Source organism: Aythya ferina (assembly GCF_964211825.1).
Source record: "Aythya ferina genome assembly, chromosome: 6".
Taxonomy (NCBI): Eukaryota; Metazoa; Chordata; class Aves; order Anseriformes; family Anatidae; genus Aythya; species Aythya ferina.
In genome coordinates, this window is record NC_140303.1 from 25,992,188 (window position 1) to 26,014,587 (window position 22,400).

General features: G+C 43.8%; 1 protein-coding gene across 5 annotated transcripts in view; it reads right to left on the reverse strand.

Moving 5' to 3' along the window:
• KALRN (kalirin RhoGEF kinase) overlaps nt 1–22,400 on the reverse strand; it is a 496,625-nt gene that overhangs the window by 9,140 nt on the left and 465,085 nt on the right. For 3 of the 5 annotated variants that reach the window (XM_084524614.1, XM_084524617.1, XM_084524618.1), the window contains 7 exons: nt 20,949–21,120; nt 16,337–16,575; nt 15,182–15,429; nt 11,838–11,961; nt 10,461–10,520; nt 1,414–1,441; nt 783–954 (listed from right to left, as the gene is read on the reverse strand). In XM_084524614.1, coding sequence (XP_084380740.1) covers nt 783–954; nt 1,414–1,441; nt 10,461–10,520; nt 11,838–11,961; nt 15,182–15,429; nt 16,337–16,575; nt 20,949–21,120 — 1,043 coding nt within the window. Of the gene's footprint in view, nt 1–782; nt 955–1,413; nt 1,442–10,460; nt 10,521–11,583; nt 11,671–11,837; nt 11,962–14,253; nt 15,430–16,336; nt 16,576–20,948; nt 21,121–22,400 lie in introns of those variants that run through there. The other 2 variants (XM_084524615.1, XM_084524619.1) reach the window with 2 other exon arrangements.

Consider the following 22,400-nt stretch of genomic DNA (forward strand, 5'->3'; position numbering starts at 1 on the left):
CCTGGGTTTGTCTCAGTCTGAGCCAGCAGCGCTCACAAGTTCACATGAAAGATTGCCTCCTGGAGATTTCCACTTCAGTTTGGCCCAAATAGCTTATGTAAGCCGCAGACGAGCATCCAGCAGCGGGCTGTTACCTGACCTGAATTCAACTCCAGATCATCCCACTGGTTGCTGTAAAGATGGGCCAGGAACATCATGACAAGCATCTTTCTGTCCAAGCACAGCTGGATGTAGCCTTCCCAGGAGCACATGTAGGCTCTTTGAGGAACAGCTGAGGAAAGGCTCAGGAAAACTGTGTGAGTTACCACCTCTGCTGTGAGATGAGAACATGGTGTGAATAAGTAAATGAAGAATATTGAAAGCTGATGAGGGCTTGCTCTGCTCTACTCCTGTCCCTACCAAAGGTGAGCATTGTATCAAACCCAAGCAGACAAGCCCCAGCAAAGCAGAGGCAATATTACCTAAAATAATATGGTGGAAACATTAATTGCTTCTGGATTGCAGCTGGCTCAGAGCTCTTGTCATTCTGGGGAACAGCACAACCAAAGCTCACAACTGTCCACAACACACTTGGTGAAGATAGGCTACATCAACTTGAGAAACTAAAGAGTTACCCAAAACCCAGAGTTCAACCCTTTCTAGCTGAAGTGTAGCTCAGTGATGTGCCAATTCACCATGCCAGCCTTGATTAACTGCATTTCTAATGAGCCTTGTAGCCCAGTTGGTGCCATACTTGAGGGGGACATGACCAGACGTGTTGGGATGCAGAGGTGGGACCTTACCAGGATGACACCGTGTAGGTGGCCGTGCTGTTGTCATTGTCAAGAATGTTTTGATCTGGTCCTTTCCAGGTTATAGTTGGTTTGGGACGTCCACAGACTTTGCACTGCAGCATCACTGTGTCGCCGAGCAGGCAGGTGATATCCACTAAAGGCACAAGAAACTCTGGAGCCACTGGAGAAGAACATAGGGGGAACACCTTTTAATGCACAGGAGAGGATGTTCCCTGTGCAAGTCTGGAGAATGCATTATAGGATCAGTTGTGGTTTGGTTTTGTAGAGGGACGATGCGTCAGGGTTAAGCACTGAAGATCTGGGTCCCAAATGGATTATCCCAGAGCTGTTAGCAGAACTCCACCTTCACTAAGAGCCAGCTGCCAGCAGCCCAGGGAAGGAGGTAGCAGGGACTGGCTGTGCCTGGGTCTGAGCTCTGGCAGGAAGGTGAGGTATGGTGAAGGTGTGTTTGGTGATGGGTGGGTTTGGGGCACTCAGTGCTTGGTCTCAGACTCTGTGAGCCCACCAGCAGATTGTTGAAGAAGAGTTGCCTCTGCTGTGAGCACTGCTGTGTGGGACTGAATCCCACCTGCTGGCTCGCCCCTCAATGCAAGTCAGTGCACAGCTGTCTTTAACTCACCTTCTTGAATGAAATTGGGGTTGATTATCTGAAAAATACAAAGAAATAATACATATAAAGCAATTATTTAGTTGTCTGGACAGTTACAGAGAGACATCTGGTTTCACAAGGCAAGGTGGTGAGGCTGACCCGAACTGCAGAAACACCGACCAGTGGGCTCAAGCAGTCTCAACAACTGGCAAACACAGCAAGCTCTGGTGACAACTGAACAAGCCAGTGCACAGTTGAAACAGTAAATGACAGCTACAGTTTCTGGAAGGCTGATAAAGCAGACTGTGTGAACTGCATCGCAGGTAGCAGGCACAACACCAAAGCTGAGGAAGGTGACCGTGCTTTCTCTTTGCTCAGGTGATGCTCAAGCCATTAATCGCTTTCCACCTGGATGTGGTTTGTGCCCCCCTGTGCCCAGCTCCAGACCCACATCACACAGCACCTGCAGCCACCATGCACCTGGGGCACCTCACCTGTGCTCTGGCCACTAACCAGCTGTGGGGAGCTTCTGCTCAGCTTCAGGGGAAAAAAAGGTAAAGTGCTAAAACAGAAATACTGGCCTCTTTTCACCTACTGACACATATCAGTGCTGCAACAGCTCATGGCCTATCTTGAGTAAAATATCACTTGTTTCATTGGGCTGCTGGAAACTTTATAACTTGAACCTGGAATTGTATAACTGAGTTATTTTGTCTAACTTGTTAACTGGTGAGTTAGCAAAGACTTGAAAAGCTACTGTCTCACCATAGCATGGATATACGTGCTAGTTACATCATGCTAGTCCTAGAGGAAAAGCTGCGGGATAGCAAAGACAACAGCGGTAAGTTCTCACACACAGCATCAACTCTAATTATGTAATGGTGTACCACAGTATAAATGTTTTAGCCTCATGAACTGGTTTAATAATCCAATGAAGTCTTGTTATCCAAAGTCACACTAATAAATATCAAGCACCATAAACACCAGTGTGGTTATCTCACCTTGTTTCTTTGCTACTGTCTATTTCAGAGCTATTTTGAAAGGTGTCAGTGAAGCAGTGACCTAATTCATGGTCTGCCAAAGCTGATGGGAGTTATTGCAGTGATCAGAAACCAGGCCACGAGGCAGAAGCAACAAGCCTTCAAACTCATAGATGCATCCTTGAGATTCATATTTATTTTGGAGAGTTATAAATAGCTTTCCAAGGTGCATGGCTCAAGGTGCCATTCAAGGAGGCACTGGAGTGCACTCAGATTAATTTTGGCTGCATAGCCCTTCTGCATTGCCCTATAGGCTAAGCTCTGGTATCAGCACTCAGCCCCCAGGCTCTGCTTCCCCCATCACCACCAGAAAGCATGAATGGATGAGTCCAACATGGGCTCATTGCTCTCATGGGCATTTTTTCCCATGGAAACATACCTTCCATAAATTCCTCATCATCTGAGACTATCCTTTGGCATAGCAGCAGGCAGAATTTGGTCCTACAGGAGTGTATATAGAGAACCTAATTCACCATACAGGCTGAAGCAACCCATCAATGCCAGTGCTTTATGCTGTGCTCCAGGGAGGGGTGAGGGCTGATGCTGGTGGGCACAGCGGTTACGGTCCCTACCACGTGGCCAGCCCATCCTTCGGGTCTGGACCTGGCAGGCGAGATGGTTTGGGCTCTTGGGTTCTCCCAAGAGCACCGAGAGTTCCAACATTTCATCCCCAGCAGCCTGGAAGCAGCCAACCTCTCTACACCCCTGGAGAGGCCCCTTTGAGGACTATTTCTATAGTCCTCGTACAGCCACACTGGGGGCACCTCCATGGGGAGGTGACAGCAGAGTGTAACCCCACTGCGGTGGGATGGCACAGCTTGGCCTGGCTGCACCCACAGGGCCCCAGCACCCTGATGGCCTTCTGTGTCTCGTCCATCATCCCTGTTGTCACCCACCCTCCTGCAACTGCTACCCATGGGGCCCAGGACCCACATATAGCCTCCAGCCCCCATGGGCAGTAAGTAATCGAGGTGTAAGAGGGCACTGGGTGAAGAAAAACATCTCCCCGCCTGTGGGGAGGGAAAGGGGAGATGGCATTTGTGATTAACTTGTAGCGTTCACGTGGCACTGCAAAGGAAGAAAAAGCTGTTGTAGGGAGGGAGATTTCCAGCTAGATAACCACCACTTGCCACTTCTCACTAAATGAGACCATCTATTTATCAGATTAGTAACCTGAGGCAGTGGTTCATTTGCACATACATCTTCATTTTTGTAGTTTGTGGCTTAACTGGAGCACACGTACATCCTCGGTAGCACTCTCCTTTCTTCCCTGCAGCGTGCATTAAATTCCCTTATTATTCACCGATTTCTGTCCTGGTAAGATTAGAGATCCCAAGAAAGAAATGCTCCTAACACTTTGTATTAATTTTATAGTGCTAAAGGATCTATTAGAAGATACAGCTACAGTGATATATGTTATAGATATATCTATAAATAAATAATGCTACAATTTCAATATTTTCTAAGGCACAATCAGTTATAATAATTGACTTACCAATGTTTTTTTTCCATTGCCTTACCAATGGAATATCATAAAAGAAAATTACCGCTGCTAGATAACATTGGAAGAGTCTAGGGGTAAAATTTACATTTCCTTTGATAAAACTTCAGCTGCTAATTAATAAAATGCTGCCTAACGACACCCCACAGCCATGTCTCAGCTTTTACCTGCTGTAAGTTTAGAGAAAAATAAAAGCCTTTTCGCAAGAGAATGCTAAATGCTACCAAAATGATTTAATACATCACTTGATTAGGGAACAGGATTTGCTTAAATCACAGGGTGAGAAGTGCAGAAATAGCAAAGATTCACAGCCAGAAGCCAGCTTTCCTGACCCACACATCAGCCCCATGGGGATTTGGTGCTTCTTCCCAGGTTTCTGGGCAATGGGTGTATGGCAGGAGAGGAGAGACTCCATGAAGTCCTTCTTGACTAACTGAAAGGCCTTTGGAGGTCAATTCTTCATGTGCCAAATTGATTTTTAATTGGAAAAGAGAGCTCCGGAGCATGGCCTCACCCTCTGAGAACTTTGCACAGCCTCCTGCAGGTGAGGGAGCTGAAGGGAGATGACAGATTTCTTTTTTTGTCAGACAAAATACCTGCAGATGGATCCAGAGTGGACAAAATCTTCTAACTGCATGACTGGTAGAGTTTGTTTCCCAAACAATGGTGGCTAAAAATGGAAACCCTGTGCAAAGTGACAAAGGCAGCCCACAAAGTGGTCTCTGCTCGCATCATATGGGGTCCAGCACTGACAAGGCAAAGAATGGGAGCTGGAGAGAAGGGGCTGAGACACACAAATGGGATGACAGGCCAGTATTATTCCATACAGAAGACAGAAATAGACCTTGCTCCTCCCTTCTTCAGCCTGCATTGTTTCAGGGCTCAGACCAAGAATGGTCCACATGCCTTTGTGGGTCTAAGTGACTCTTTTTGTTGCAAAACTGGGTTTGGAGATGATTGCCAAATTCACCCGTAACACCTAAGCCTACTTGCAAAGGGCTCACCAGGCTTCCAGATGTGTCATGCTGAATTCTTTGTGAGTTTGCTTAAACGGGACAAAAGAAGCAATTTAGGGTTGCAGTCAGACTTCGGAAAAGCAGCACAGATGCTGCATACAGCAACTCAGCACTTTGCAGCACTGGATCACATTTTTCCTTGTTTGCCAAGCTCACGTTATGAGCACAGAAAGGCATTTGCATTCATCACAGCAAAGCTGTCCACTTGCAAAGTGACTCCAACCTCTGACTCCTTAACAGAGCTCATCTGTTATGCATATGCACACCCTGCATAAGTGCATCACAAACAGGACAGACAGTGTTTTTGCCCACTTTTGCCGACTCGTGAAGCTGGACTGCCAACCAAGCCCTCCATAAAAAGAGCCATGCTTTAGCTAAACAGCAGAGGGCATGTTTACTCCAAGGCAAGCAGCTCGGCATTTGGTAAACACCTCCTAGCACTTCTTGCTCATCAAGTTAAAATAAAATATTGAGTCATTCGCACATGCTGGTAGCAAAGCCAGCAGCAAGCTCCTTGCTCCTTCATTTTCATTTAAAAAAGGAAAAAAAAAAAAAGTAATGGTTCTCAGAAAAAAAAAAAGAAAAAGAAAAAGAAAAAAAAAAGAAGAACTGAAGAAGAATTAAACCAATTGCAATTTACAAGAAAAGATATATTAGTCTCTCTCTGATCAGGTCAACTTCTAATGTGAAAGTTTTAGGGGGAACAATTCTCCTCCCCCCCCCAAAAAAAAAAAAAAAAAAAAAAAAAGACAAGAGAAATCCCTCGATAAGTAGAGTGAATAAGGATCCCCGCTGTATGTGGGTAGGTGCCACCAATGGGAGAAATTATTTAAAATGAAAGAATGGTACCTGATGAAACATCCCCCAGCACCAGGCCTTTGGTGGGGAAGGGGGATGCCTTCTGGCACCCGGCATGGATGGGCTTGGCTGCTGCTGAGAGGAGCCACAGGAGATGCTGGCTGTGTCCCATGGGTCTGTATATGGCAGGAGTCCTTTTCCCTGCATCAGGCTCCAGCTGAGGTGCTTCAATAGCTGAAGCTGCGGGGTGTCCCTGCTTTTGAAGGCTACCACACCGTGTTGTGGCACCCTATTGTCTTCTTGCAGATTAGCAGATCACTTGTTCCTCTTCTGAAAGCTTAACTACAGCACCTGGGCTGCCAACTGGCTTGACACCTGATAAGCTGCCTGCCCACTCCATCTCAGCATCCCTGTCTACCCAGGGCAGCGGGACTGGTATTGCCTGTGGAGACCACCCCAGGGACATTGGAAGCTCTCAGGATTGTGTTTTTTCGTGTTGTATCTGTGATAAGAGTCTCTTCCCAGAGTAAGGCTGTTCTGTACTATGCACACAGACATGGGAAAACAATCTGTACCTGGATAGGCTTTCTTACCAGTATTGTCTGAGAACAGAGAGAGTATGTTAGATATGCTCTGGAGACGGAAAACTCAAGGCAGAGGGATGAAGGCATTTGCCTAAAGCACTTGAGAATTCCTGGCCTGAGCTGAGAGTTGACGCGAAGCCAATGAATGCTGTATCCACTGAGCTATTGCTTACTCAACCGCTTGGGCCGTGAGGGTGCTAACACGACGTTCTTGCCTGCAGTGTGCTCCCAGTGCTGATCTCCCTTGGTCTCTGGGTAGTCTTGAATGTGCCTAAGTGTCATAACTGAAAAAAAATGATGATGAAGCCCAACCTACATACCTTGGCAATATCCCAGTTCACTAACCTCCTGATGGCACTTCCACCAACTCAGGGTGGGCCTGGACTTCATCGCACCTTTGCAGGGCTAAGAAGCAGGAACAAACACACTGGGTGTTGGCTGCCTGTTGGTCAGGATTACCTGCAATGCACTGCAGCTGGCATCGCCCTGTGCAAAACAAGATGTCAGGTCCCTACAGGAGAGGTCTGCTCTGAAGCCTGGAAGCTGAATTTTGTGAGCCTCGGCTTCATCAGGTCTTCTGACTGCTGGGAGGACATCTGCTCAGAGAAGAGACGTGGTCTGATGGGATCTGCACAGGTGACTTATGACCTCCTCAGCAATATTGAAACCCCAGGAGGTGTTATGACACCAAATTGTACAACAATTAGTTGTGTCATTGTCCAGGACCCCAGACATGGGTGTGGACGATATTCACTGATTCACAAGGACATACACCTTCTTCCCAGAAGGAGAACTGCCTGTCCCTGTGCAATTAGCTACAGACACGTGGAAAGGGACTCTCTGATCTTTCTTAAACATAGGTTACTCCTATCCTTCACGTGGCTACAACTGCTCCTCACATTCCTGTTCCTACACTCCACATGCCTGACAGGTGACTTTACACCTTCTGTTTTGTGTAACAATTGCACAAAATAGAAACTAGGAAAAAAAAACACAACCCAACAAAACAAAACACCACCATATTTCGTTTCCATTCTTGTCCGCTTTCATTACATATTGATAAACTACAAGAAAAGAAACAGCCACCAAGAGATGCAATTTCTATTCCAAGTTACAAAGAATGGAAAGTTCTCCAGGGCTAGCCTGTCCCTATGCAGATAAAAATACAGTAATAGCATTTTAGCTCTTTGAAAAGTCACTCACAATTCCAGGTTTTTGCTCTCATTATACGTTCTTCACATTTCTTTCCTTCTTTCTATTTCCCCTTGAAACAAAACAAAGCCAAAGTGCTTCAATAATCTGGAATCTACTGAACAGATCCGTGGTATTTTATAAATAGCAACCAAAGCTGGACCTGAAAGACTGCAGCAGCCGTGGGACTTCATGGATCTATCACGACCAGCTTACTGACTTCTTGCACAGGAAACAGGCTGGAGGTAAAATGCACCAACACTTCCAACTAATTAATATGGCTTCGTTGCATTTAGAGCCTGCTCTCTCTTCTAGCACTGGGAGCATGTTCTCACGTAAGATGGGAAGAGGGATGTCAGTGTGTTAGGGGTGACAGCCCTGTAGGAGAAGCCGGGTGACTCGCCCAAGGCTGTAAGTACAGAGGCCTCCTCCTTAATGACATGGGTAGGCTGCGTGGGCCTCTAAATGGTGGTGTTTGGGCCAGGACACAGCTCTCCTGCTAGCACTCCCACAGACTGTGAAATTGTCACATGCTGAGCCTATGAAACTGTCACAAGCTGAGCCAGGTGTCAGAGCCAGGTCTGCCCCCACCACGGGCAGCTGGTGATGTTCCTGGCCCCTGGAACAGAGAAGGGGGAGCCTGGTGAGAGGCGGGTTTTCACTATGTGCACAGCTTGGGGTAGAGGGTATCACAGCTTTTTAGCAATATTTAAGCACGGGACACAAAGCCAGAAAAGTCAGTTGTTTTTTTTTTTTTCCTGCAAAATATGGTTAAGGATGTACAGCAGCTGCCCCACTCCCTCTGTGTCAGGTACAGCCCCCAGAGGAGACTGAAAACACACTGGCTGATGGAGGATTTGACAGTCCTGCTCTGATACTATGTGCAGGCACAAGCACAATCATGGGACACAAGAACCTGAAAAAGCAAGGGACTAATGTTTCCCCCATGGACTGGGTCAGGTTCAAAGTCTTCATGGTGAGCCTGCCACAGGAAAGGAGCTGGAGGTTGTGATGAATGATGTTGAAAGGGCTTGCCAATGTTGCTTTCCCCTCACTGACAAGCCTTAAAACTGGAACCATCACCAGAGGAGAGGAATGCAGACTAGAAAGAGCCTGGAGAGCCCACCAGCCCTGGGAGCTGCCAGAGATCCAGCTGCAGTTCCTCTGAGAAGAGATTTCGCAGCCCATGCTGAGACCTGTGCTGTGAGGCGTGCTAGCCAGCTGCTCTGCAGCTTAGACAGCTCTGCATAGACCTCCTGATGCTCTGTCATCACTGTCTGATTTCCTCCACAGACCTCCTGCCCAATGAAGTCCTGCATCAGGCTCAAGGTGTGGAAAAAGCTTGCCTTGCTTCTGTTTTAATGGGAAAAGGTTTTAGCTCCTGAGGCCTTAATCCAATACATTTCTCACAACACATTTGAAAAGGAGCATCACAACATTCATAATAAAGGGACAAGGAGAACAACTGTGTGGCCAGCAGCGAAAACCCCAGACACTGCAGACTGTGCTGCTACAATACCACTTCTAGGGCCGTTTCCCTCACGCACGTTTTAGCAGCCTGCCCTTGCGCTGCTCCCTCTGGATGGCAATCCTCACCCGGCTCTGTACATCAGGCCTGTGTCTCAGCTGTTTTTCATTCCATGGAGCAATTTCCAATGATCTAAAGCTTACATAGATTTATGTGCAGTAACTGGGCACTGCCTTGTACCAAATACATATATTTCTAGTTGTTACCTGTGATTGGCAAAATGCTTTTTGAAAATGCAAAGACACTCCTAAGAATAATGGAGCTTTAGTGGCAAATATCATTCAATCTCCAGCATGTCAGCTGGGTCAAAAGCTTTCCTTTAACACACATCCTTTTCTCAAAGATGTATTTACTGATGCCAACACAATTACAACAGAAGAGAACCTGCAGGTTAATAGCTGAGGTGGTACATCCCAATACACTTCTGCTGTTTTTTAACCCCAGGAGGAAGGTCAGCTTTCTTTTGTGTGACGTTTGTAGTGCAATCTGGCTAACAGCTTCCTGGAGGTGCGATATCCCTCTTCTCCAATGACCTGCTCTACTATCTCTGCAAAATCATGGAGGTCTTGCTGAACCTTTTCCTCGCCTGTTTCAGTAGGAAGCCTCAGCCGTGGTACAATGTACACAGGTGTTTAGGGTGGTCACCATACACAGAAAAATGGGCTCTGCAAGATATTAATTGAGAAGAGCCAGACATGCAGCTCTCATGATTTTAAGCTCTTTCTGACTCTCTCAGCAAGGCATGTCTTGGTCACTCCACTAAAATCGGTGGCTTCACACTGGAAATAAAGAGTCATGTAATGCATCACAGGTTGGGTCCACTTATCTACAGTCTTATCTATGATACAGGTACATAAAAGCAACTAATTTTACCAAGATCTTTCAGTACCTTTACAGAAATGCAATTTCCCATTTTTTAAGTGACATCAACTTCTAGGGAAAAAAAAAACAAAACAAAACTTTTCTTTTCTGATCTAGATTTAAAGCACCAGCTTGGTGCAACAACGTTTGCTCCAGTAATTCACAACACAAGCCTGACTAGCAGCCCAGCATGTGTTGCCAGGACAGTGGGTGTTTTTAAAATAGAGAGCTGCTGCATTTACTGGTAGCTGACAGGCATGCACGATCATTTCATTGAGAGAGGTCCCAGGTGGGAAGCAGCGACTGAGGGCGGCTTTGTAAGCCTCCAGCTCAGCAAGAACTTGTTCCTCAGCTTCCTCCACTGCTGCTATCACAAAGGCAGCCTGAACTCCAGTTCACTGGTTGGCAAAAACAGAATTGGTGCTTTGTGTGACTCATGTTTAATTGGCACATATGTCCATGAGCGATGCAGACCCACCAGCTCCCCTTCCAGCACAGGCATTTCAAAACAGGCACATGTTCTTGGACAAAAATAATGACAAGGATGATTGTCTCTACCTCCATGCTAGTATTGGGGTCAAGGTCATCACACTCTGACTCCTCTGAGCTGTTTGTCTCCTTGTTTGGCAGCATGAAGAGGAAGAAAGAGAACAAGAGATTAGAGGAGAGATTGGTTAGACAGGGCAGAGCAGCAAGGAGTTGTGAGCAGCATGGGGATGGATAACAGGACAGAATATGTTCCAAAAAAAACCCAAACAAAACAAAACCCAAACCCAAACCAAACCAACAACAAAACAAGAGAAGCAAAGGCAAAGACATGCTTTTGCCAGAGGAAAGGTAGTGATTCTGCAAGTCGTTCGGGCAGTACAACAGCAAGGAAGCAGGAGAAGGAAGCCCCGTGACCACCATGCTGCAGCAGCTGCTGCCCTTAGCTCTGGGTGCGAGGGGCAGCCGGGTGGCAGTGGCAGGGCTTCTCTTTGCACATGCCATCTGTTTCAAGAGGCATACATGAGGGAAAGCCTCCAGAAAGGAAAACACTTAATCATGGGCTCTCCTGGAGAGGGGTGGATCCATAGTACATGCTCAAGTGCTTTCCTGCATCAAGGCTGGGCTTTGGTTGTGTCAAAACCACAACGAGTATTTGTTTGCTTGCCTCTGCTGGGAGGGATAGCCCCAGATTAGTCCTGAGCAGGCCTCATGGCTGGTTTATAGAGATGGATCCTCTCAATTGGAGCAGAGAAGTCAGGCACTCAATGCAGAAGATGGAGCTTAACCCCACCGTTCTCAACCTTTTCCACACTGGGAGATCTCAGAGAGAGAGAGACAGACACGGACACACACACACACGGACACACACAAAACCCTCTCCTGGCAAGACCAAGTCATCTCTTCCCTGTCTGGTGATATGGAAATAAAGAGGTCATTCAGACCATCTCCCCACAGTGAACTTCTTTAGCATCTCAAGGTTGAGAGCCCCTTATCATAATATGTGGGGAAATATTGGCCTGAGGAAAACTTGTCAACATTAAAAAGGCAGTCATTTCACCCGGTGGCTTTCTCACTGCTGCAGTTGCTCTGATGGAGCTGCAGATTGGTCTAGATCAGAGGAGTCATTCACTGTTTTCAGTTATTTACAGAACAGTTATTTAACCTCATACATAGTCTTTTAATGAAGATTACTTACTTGTGTATGGGATGCCAGGAAAAAGAAAATGAAAAACAAAGGCTGCATTTTATCTTGCATGCAAAAATCCTGCTAAAATGGATACTACAAAAAAAAAAAAAAAAAAAAAAAAAAAGATAACTGAAGTGGAAAAAAACAAAAACACAACCCAAAATTGCCGCCCCCTCCCTCTCTCAGGAGAGGATGTTATAGGGGGTGAAAAGGATGGGAAGCAGGAGAGTGGCACACAGCTTTCCGTTGGCCTTACTCACTTTAACAGAGACTTTGTTCCCCAGAATATCCTTGGATTTACGTGGCCCATTGGCTTCATTTTTGCCACTGCTCTCCTTTTCCGCCCGCTTTCTCATGCGCAGGGTATGCCATGAACATGACTTCCTGTTGTACCAAAAAACGCAGCAATCAAATGGCAAATCATAGCAGGAAGGAAGGATTGGGAAAGGAGAACCAGCATCCACATTTGCGATTACTGCAATTCCCTAGAAGGTGGAAGCCACCGGCAATACGCCTATCTCTACTTGAGCAATGAGAGTTGAAGTTAAAAAACAAACCAAAGAGTTCTGCAAAGCAGATGTTGTGCCACACTTGCTGTTTAAATGCATGGAGCAAGAAAAAATATCCCATGATGGAAGCAGGCAACTAGAACTCGATCAGCTGGTTTCAGGGACTTTGTCTTGCATTGCCACAAACAGAGACTTATTTTGTTTTTGCTATAGTTAATAGGTCAATTCAGTCCTCAGTCTTGTTGGTTAAAAGCAACAAATGTAATAAATGAGAACCATCTTCATAGATTACTTTGTTGAGCAAATAAAAAGATTTAAGAAATTGAAGGTGTTGCTCCCTACATGTTACTCAGAACACGAATAGCTCAGAAAACGGGAGCTACATCACTAACTTTCCAAGAGATAAGTACTTTCCTAGAATGACAAGCTCTGCTCTGCTTCTCAAGACCAATAATTTCCCATTAGTGTAATAATTGATTTTGCCAATTGGGATAGAAAGGACATCAATCAGTCCATGCTTTTTGACTAGAATCACAGCAGGCATGATTTCCAGAATATTTTTCACCCCTCATTACTGTGCCTGTGACCTTACTCTTGGAAAAAAGAAAAAAAAAGATCATGTCACCCTTTGTAAGAGCAATGCTGTGTCAACAACAGAAATTGCATATCAAAGCAGACGTAAAAAAATCAAGAAAACAAAACAAAACATTTCTCAATATGGAATTCATTTGGTTTAAATAGTGGGCAGGTGGGGGAGGATTTGGGAAGTGGTATGTTGTCCAAAGCTGAAAGCTCTCGAAACAGCAGTGTGATGAGCTGGGATCCAGGTTCAAAGCATCTGCCCACCTTTAAGTCATGCAAATTTTATTTGCATGTTTTAAGCCCAATGTTTGGCACATGTCATGTCACGTCTACAGTACCTTGATACATTTTACAAAGCAAGTTGCATGTAATCCAACGATCACCTGCGATGCCAATAAAATGCAGTATGTTAGCAAGGTAGGACTTGAAGGACACCCCACACAGCCGATGCTCCCCCATGATCACCGACGATGATTCATAAGCATCTTTCTGTATTTCAGCACCTGACTGGAGCTGTACAATAGCTCATTTTTTAAAAAGTAAACCCAAGGGCCTCCCAGGAACTGGCTGCACTGATGTAAGACCAAAATGGTTCATGGTGACTGTTTCTGGTGTGGCAGCACTGTGGGCCAGGTGCCTACCAGTGGCATGGAGCTGGTGGCTGGCAGGGGCAGTTGTGTTTTGGCACAAGGAGCACCAACACTCCCTGCACACCCTGGCTGGACAGGAAGGATGGCTTGGTATTTGGGCATTTTGGGGGGGAGGTCTGCATTAGGTGTGCAGACCAGGGGGCATTATCCAGCACTTTGGCACTGTTATATTTTCTTTTATGACATGATAAAGAGTCAAGGATGTGGCTGATGGACTCCCTGACCCTCACCTATCATGATGCTAACACTACTGGATCGAACACATATTTTGTGTATAGTATTTGTCAACAGAAGAAACAGTTTTATTACTTTTAACTCCCCGTGATCTGGCAGACTAGACAGGGCTGAAAACAGCTGCATTTTTAACCCATTGGATTTATATTAGAAAGTCATTCAGGCTTCTTCTTAGTTGCAGGGTTGTTTTAGCTCTGAGTCCGAAAACATGATTTAAGACTGAGAGAGAAGTGCAATACATGTGTCTTTCAATTCTGGTATTCCTTCCTGGCCCCAATTCATATGACTATATTGCAGAATTTGACTGCGCAGCTGCCATGAAATCAACATCTTCCACCAGGAGCCCAGTGCTGGGGTGAATGTAAAGGCACATGTTTGCAGACTGTGGTTAGAGGGGAACCCAGGAATAGCTGTGGCACACGAGCAAGAGATGTGCTGAGCAATTTTTTTTTGGCTTAATATTTCATTTGCAATAGCATTCAGTAGTATTCCTGAGATCACCAACTGATGGGTCAAGTCACCGTATTTCTTAACTGAGTCTTTAGCAGATACCAAATTACTACTTTTAGGGAATCTCTCACAAAATCTTTCCTCACATTCAGTTCTTCACCTCAAGGCACTCACATAAGATAACAGAATGTGTAGCATACACCACGCATTACCAAGTAGTCATTTTAGATGTTAAAAGAAATCAATCGGTATTACTGAAAAGAGGGTTGTACCTTCTGTATTTAATACCAAAAAAACACTTTCTTGCATTAGTCATTTCAGACTGACAAATTTCTAAAAATCAAAAAAGAAAAATATATATCCACACATTTGTTAAATAAACAACAAAATGTTATAAACAAAACAAAACTAAACAAAAAAGGGTCAAACTAGTTCTTTTACCTCATTAAAACATGCTCATGGTGAAAATTTATTTTACATATTTAAAATAGTACATTTAAAATTAGTTACATTACAGGTACAATGATGAACATTGCGACTATCCATTATATTGCACAACCTGACTTCATCAATATGAGTTTGTTTCTTTTCTTTCTTTTTAAATAGTGCAAAATACTTTATACAGGAATGTACTTGGATGGGGGTCTTGCAAACCAAAAATATTTTACAAAAGTTACTGCGAACAGAAAAAAAAGAACAAACCAAAACAAACTTAAAAAAAAATAAATGATACAAGCTGTACAAGGAAATTGCCATAGACAACAAAATCTCTCCTCTTAGAGAAGCGAACCTCAGTCCAACTCAGGGCCTGATTATTTTTTTGCTAGATGCTGTTATAACCAATATATAGATTAGTAACTTAATACAACATAAATATAAGTCCAGTCCAAGCAGGTCCATGTTGGTGTAAAATGGTGTAATGTAAAATACATCTTTAACCATTTATGGATTTATTTCTCTCCAAAGTATAAACAAAACCCCACAAAACAAAAATAAGCCAAACCCAAGCTATCCACCATGGCTGCCCGATGCCGGGGATTGACCACTCAACTTGTTCCAATGGCACTGTAGATAAAAATCAGCAGGAATTCCCTACCATTTGGGTTTGTTTATTTTTATTTATTTTTTTTCCTCAAAAAATCCACATAGTGCTCCCAGCGAAGCCAACATGGCACTTACTTGATGCTTCCGTCGCTACTATCTGTGGTGGATTTAGTGAGGGGAGCCAAGATATTGCCAGGGATCCATCCTTCAGCAGCCGGAGAGTGGTCGTTTGCAGGCTGGTACACCAGGAACATGTTCTGCTGGTTGATAGCGAGGATCTGAACCACCTCTCCTTGATTCACACAGATCTCATCCTCCTTCAGTGCATAGTAATCTTTAATCACAACCATGGAAGAGGTCCCATTGCACCCTCCCAGTTCAGTCTGTGGAAGTGGACACAAGAGAAACCTGGTGAGCAGGTGGTGCTGAGGAACCTGCCTTTTCTGGCAGCAGCCACAGAAAGCACTTCATTCCCAGCCTAACTGCAACAGGGAAAAAGATACAAAACGCATGCAAGTTCACATAGGTAGAGAAGGATTTTAAGCATCAGCAGGAACCTGATACAAACCAACCTCCTGCTTCAGATTAGATTTCACAGCTGTTCTGAAGGCGACGGTGCCCTAGCAGTGTACTCATTTTGTATTGCAGATGAACTACCTGTGCTGAACCAAATGCAGGGAAAGACCAATGAAGGCTCACATTAGAAGCCAAATGAATACTCACACATTTCATTGATCTTAAATATAGGTCGTATTGGAAAGTGGCTTTGGCCAACCGCAGCCAGCAGCTGGGTCCAACCACCACTGACAGTTACTGCTTCCTTGGTGGTTTGTGTGAATTGTGTTGGGGTAGTGCACACGCACCTGGATTACAACCTTCAGCTGGCATCCTTGGAGCTGTTACGTGAGAAAAGGTCTAAACTATTTAAACCATCGGGGTAGACCTCTTCAGGAATGGGTGGTTAATGGATATTAAAGAGGCCTGAATATTGCTGTTGGTGATACTGCAAATGGAAATTCATTTCACCAAGTCTGCAAACGTAGTGCCCTGAAGAACACTGGGGTCAGGGCTCCGGGCAGGTTTTGTTCCAGATTTCCAGCTGAAGAGCCACCTGCCTGAATGTCAGAGCTTTCACAGTCTCCATTTAACTTCAAATCACATTTCACACCATTGCTTCAGTATGTTGATTCCCGTTGACCTGGTTAGCTGATAATTAAAGCTAACATCACTGATAGTCTATCGTACAAGAAATGGACTATGAGATCATGTTTTACCAGATGAGTTCAGTACCTTGCTTTGTTCGTACTTGTCTCCGGGCTGTGAGTGTTCATACCCTGTGCTGCCGTTGGAGGTAGATATCTTCAGGGGTGGGAGAGAGGGATTACGGCTTGTAGCCTTCAAAGGCTTCTCAGACCCTACTGGAACAGAAGAATAGGGTCTGCTGTTGGGCTGAGAGACCCTACCGGTCTGGGGCCTCAGCACTGCTGAGCTACTTTCTTTGCGTTGGTACTCTATGGGAGATTGTAGCGCTGCAAAAGAGGACAAGAATTAGTGATATGCTTTCAATGACATTGAAAAGGGATGTAGGGAATGTATGGGGTGACTCAATTGGAGCAGATACATAAATTGCAAAACAAACAGGCACAGAGAAGGCCACCCATGGAAGCACATGGCATGTTCACAGCTAGACAGGATGCAAGCGTGTCACTCTGTACTGTGCATGAACTGAACGCAGCAGTCCATGCTACTGGGAGGAACAGCTTCTCTAACGAGCACAGTGGGCTAACTCATTTGCCATTCACAGTACACGTAATTGCACTCAGTTTCTTTGAAATTGCACAAATGAAGTATCAGAAAAATAATCCTGAAAAAAAAGTCTGAATAAGAGATGTACAGCTTTTTTATACTGAATTTTGCTTATCATCAGGAAACACAGATTAAGACCCATAAATCTCATTTGTGTATTCCCATGAGAGCTCGACTACTAAATTATCTTCAAATATGCTGCACTGAAACTTTTCTCCCTATGTACTTTCTGTATTAACTGCTTTGGCTCAAAGAAACCACTGGAGATGACCAGCAAGCTAGGAAGTATAGATTGTACAATGATATCAATCCCAGCAGCCCTGACCTCTCCAGAAAACACCCAAAAAGCAATATTAAACAGCTTCACAAGCCTTTAAAAAAGACTGCTTGTGAAAGAGTACATTTTGTAGTCATGGATAGAGCTTACACTCTGGGAAAAGGAAGGACAAAAATACCAGATGGTGAAGAATTTGATATGTTTGGAGGAGAAGGGACAAGGGCTGGGACTCACATGGGATGGGAAAGAGACAGATTTACTAGGCTCAGACTCCCATCCCCAGACCTACGGGTTTGTTTTCTGCATGTCATGTGGCTTTAATGGCTGATTTATAGGCAGTTAATGCTGTGTACATGCACCAGACTAAACCTACTGGAATGCGGAGAGACTAGTCTAGCAGGAGGCAGACAGGAGGACATAATGTCACAGCATCGGCCCAGCCAGGGAACCACAACAGAAGGAATGTCTTTCCCAACAAGAGGAAAAGGAAAGACAAACAGAAAGGCTCAGCACCACACAACATACTCTCTAACGTTCCCCTTCCAGAGAAAGGCAGGGCTGGTCCAACAAGAAACCACTTGATACTAGAGAATGAGACTGAAAAAATCAACACGGCCAGACCACTGTTTTCTTCAAAAGCACACATTTTAACGTAGATCTGGAAGATTAATTGGCTCAAAAGCCTATGCAGTAACCCTTGCCACAGAAGTGACTTGTGTTTCTGCCACAGGGACTACCCATTTCACTCGCTTACCTCAACAGCCGCTGAAAATGCTTTGGTCCTGCTGCAGATCAGCCATTGAGGAGGAGGAGGGTTGGGGACATCTTTGACAGTGATTTTGACAGTGACATTTTTCTAGTATATATAGCAGATTAGGCTGCAAGATCTTTAGCAATAAGGCCTGAATTAGTACTCCTCTATCTTGAAACAATACATCCTAATCAGTGCCTTTAAAGGGTGCTCAGCTTGGAGCCCACTGGTGGCTACTAATTCCACAGTTAACTATGACAATGATGCCTGGCTTCCAGTCTCCTATTCAACATCTGTTAGTATTCTTTCAGGCTTCTGGCAAAAATCAATGTTCGTGTACTTCCTCTCTCAAAAAAAAAAAACAAAAAACAAAACAAAACAAAACAACAACAAAAAAAAACTCATAAAACATGATAAAAAAAAGTTACAGATCAATGGCATTTTTCATAAGAAATACATCCATTGGTACATATTTTCCTTATCCATTGGTGACATATTTTCTTTACACCTTGCTTCTTAAAAGCAGAAGTAGAGAGCAGTCACTACAGGCAATCATTTGCTGCACAGTCTGTTTCTCAAGCTTAGCAGCGTTTGTTATTCCAAGGGAAAATATGAAAAGCTTGAATATCACAGTGTAATTGCACCAAGTTTTACGTTTATAAACTGACTACGCAAATACTATGGTTCGTGCATGGTGCCTTACTCTCTAGGGCTTCCCAGTTAAAGACAGAAAATCAGAGACAGCTTGGGTAAGAACTCACAGGGAATATCTTGTTATTAAGTTTACATAGCATTGGCTCAGTGTGGATTTAATATGATTTTAAGGACAGAAAACATCCGCTTTAATGAAATGCAAAGCTAAAGAACGTATTTAAAGATTAGTCAGCCTCAATGAGATTACCTCCTAAAAGCCACTTAAATTGTTCTAAACTGGACAAGCTCTACTGGATACAGCATCACTTTCTTGGATCTTATTTATAGGTTTAAAGTAAATCCTTAAGCTTGTGTTTTAATATAAATCTATTTGTATTTCTAGCTTTAGAGATACTGAATATTTTATTCCTAACCCATCATGTTCCTTGCTGGTCTCACAGAACAGAGGCTAAACAGGGGCTATAAGGATGCTTCAGTAGAAAAAGGTACTCACAGGGAAGTAAGTCCTGGTAGGATGGGGGGGGGAAGAAAAAAAAAAAAAAAAAAAAAAAGGAAAGACAGACATGGAAGGGATACAAAATCACTGCAGTAGTGTCTACGGAGTCCTCACTAGGTTTACAGAAAAATTTCTGTAGCTGAGCATTACTGGAACTTACTTTTATTCCAATAAGCCCTCATTCAAAGTCAACTGCACTGACACAAAACCTGCAAGTTTTGGTATCAGCCAGTCAAACAGGAGAATTCAAGCTGCTCATCTTACCAATCTCTTCAAGGAATCATTTTACAGTGACTATATGAGGTTCTTTCAATTCTGAGTCATGAAAATCAAACATCAAGCTTTGGAATCACATGAAACACTCTCTTCTCAGCTCAGCCATAGTTTTCAAACTTCCACAAACATCCTTTGTAACCCTTTCCTATTTAACTTTTGAGACGCAAAACTATGCTAAATTCAAATTAACATATATATATATACACACACACATACACACACACACAACTCCACAATGAAGAAAAGAGAAGTTTTGTTTGGATGTGAATTGAAAGAGACTCTTCAGATTTTGCAACAAAAAATCCACAAGCAGAACACCACAAATCTAACAACTTGTGCCAAACCAAAATATTTTGATTCAAGCTAGTAAATTTCTTTATAGATCATGTATTGAGTTTTTAAATATCGAATGCTTTTTAATTTAATTTATTTTTTTTTAAATAAGCTCTTTTGAAATGAATAGTACAAAACAATTTTGAAATGAATAGTACAAAACAATTCTGGAAGCTTCCAAAGAAATAATTCCCACTTTCTTGCTTCCAAACAAACAAAAAGATACTATTTTTAATTTTTGACTCTAGTCCTGGTTGCTTCTCTTTCCTTTACCCAATTGTGAGCATGAACAAACTGAAATTGTTAACTGAATGGTTCCTTTTTATTTTCAAAATCTACACTTTTGTTGATCATGAATGTATTATTATTTTTTAAGTAGAAAGACTATTTTAATTTGAAATAGTATTTCAAACAACCCTGAATCTATTCTTAAAGCAGAGCTGACATTTTGAAAAGACCCCTGTTCATGCAGAGCTCCTGTAGTTACCACGGGAAACAAGCCCAGATGTTTCCTTGCCCTCTCTTTTTTTTTTTTTGTTGTTATTGTAAGCAGTTGCTGCCCCATGGAGTTTAGTATGGGGGCGGATGGATGGTGAGGCAGCCTTCATCCCACCTCATATCCTCAGTTTGTAGCACATGGTGACATTAAATAAGAGGCTCCTGGGGATATGACTTGCTCTGACTAAGTTGCAGATACTGTGTTGGTACAATGGCATCCTGGTTTTGACATGGTCTTGGGAAGAGATGCGATTTAAAGCCTCTTTACAGAATAGAAAGCAGCAGGTGATACAGCCTTGCATTTTTAAAGGATCTTGCACGAAAGTACCACCACAGCATGTAACGGGGGGGGGGGGGGCTTGAGATCTGAACACGAACCTGACTGATGCAGCAGGTCAACCACACAGCAACCCACCACCAAGCTGCCAAAATCAGCCCACAAGACACCACTAATCGAGGCAGGCCAGAACGACCTGCAGTCTTTAATGCAGGAGGAAGCTCCAGCAGCCTCCGGCGTGGGCTCCAGGGCAACCCAACAGTTCATCACAGGCTTGCCCCATCCTCTTTCACCATCCCACTCAGCTGATCTGGCATGCAGGACTGAGACCTCCACACTGAGGTGGTCTCTTTGAACACCAGCTGTCACTTATGACAACTTCTTGCATGTACTGGGCTCTCATTTTCTCCATGGGATTTTCCTTATGAAAAATAAGTTGCTGAATGTTTTCCTTACAGAGGGACCAAAGTTGCAAAGATTATGAGTCCCATTAGCATCACAGTTTGGGAAACATCACAAAGACCATGTACATACCATTTAGGAAATCTCTTTGTGTGTCCAAAACCTGGTTGATGTCCTGTACCCAAGCTTGCTGAATTTCTGGATTAGCTGCCTGTAAAATAACTCTCTCTGATGTTTCCCGGCTCATCAGAGCAAACTTGCAAGGATCATTGTCCACATTTTCTTCAATGATAAGGTAGTTCATCTGAAATAAGCCAAGGTAAGCATGTGTTACATGGAGCACGATTTAGCATTACTCAAGAATCAGAATAAAATTGTTGTGAGAAGTTCCTGACAATAATTGAGTCCAGTATCAGATTGTAAGATTATAGTCAGAAGAACTTGTCTCATAGATTTAGGCAGATATATCTTAAGCTGAAATATGATGCTTAATAGAGCTGTTACAGATGAACCAGACATCCATCTGCCTTGTCTTCAATTACAATTTCTATTTTAAGGTGACACAGACTTGACTAATGGGCTAAAAAGTTACTGTGACACAAAAACATAATTAAGCTGTTCCTATTACGATGTTAATAAGGTCTATCATTCCCCCAATTTAAATGAGTTTACATTTCTTATCCTCCATGGGAAGAAAGTCTCAGTCTTTAGACTATTTTAAGACTGGAATGGACACTGTACAGGGATATACCAAAAAAAAAAAGAGCAATTCTCCACAGATGCTGCAACGGATCTTATTTCTAGAGGATTACACCATCAACTGTGTGCAATCACTTCACTTGACTGTAGTCACAGATACTCTTCCTGGAAATCTCATGGATGGCAATTTCAGCTGCTGCCCTGTAGGATACCTTGTCCTTGTGAGGTATCTGAGTAAGTGTACTCTTAACTTTGAATTCTCCTGAGTTATTCACATCTGTGATAGTAAACAAGAATAGGCTGGCATATCCTTTCTGCTTTAGAGGGCAATTTGGGGTTACTATAATGGAATCATGACAAGTTAATTTACAAGATAGTGACTGAAACACCCATCCATGCGACTTCACAAGTTAGTCCCATGCAGGCAAAAAAAAAAACCAAAAACACAAAAAAATACCAACCCACAAACCAAAAAAGGTGGGTCCTCACTGTTAAAGAGAGACAGCTCTGAAGACTAAGATCATCACATCCCTCTAGGTCTCTCTCCTGTTGCTCCGAACATCATTCAAGGTATGGAGAAATTTACCCCACATCTGAATGCTGTCCAGCACACAAACTGCAAGACAGATGGAGCCTCTTCCCTCTCTTCTGAGGGTCCCTGTGGAGTTAGTGGGACAGGCAGAAACTCTTCTGACATGAAGACAAGGAAAGGGGTGGACAGTGAGCCTGGCCAGTGCCTCCTCTGAGCTCTTGCTCTTCTGGCTGACAGCCAAAGCAAGCAAGTCAATCCTGGTATGACTCTAAGAAAAGGACTTGCAGGTCAGAGTCCCACACCTACTGTTTGTGTCTTGGGGAGACGCATTTACCAAGGCTACCCACGTAGGT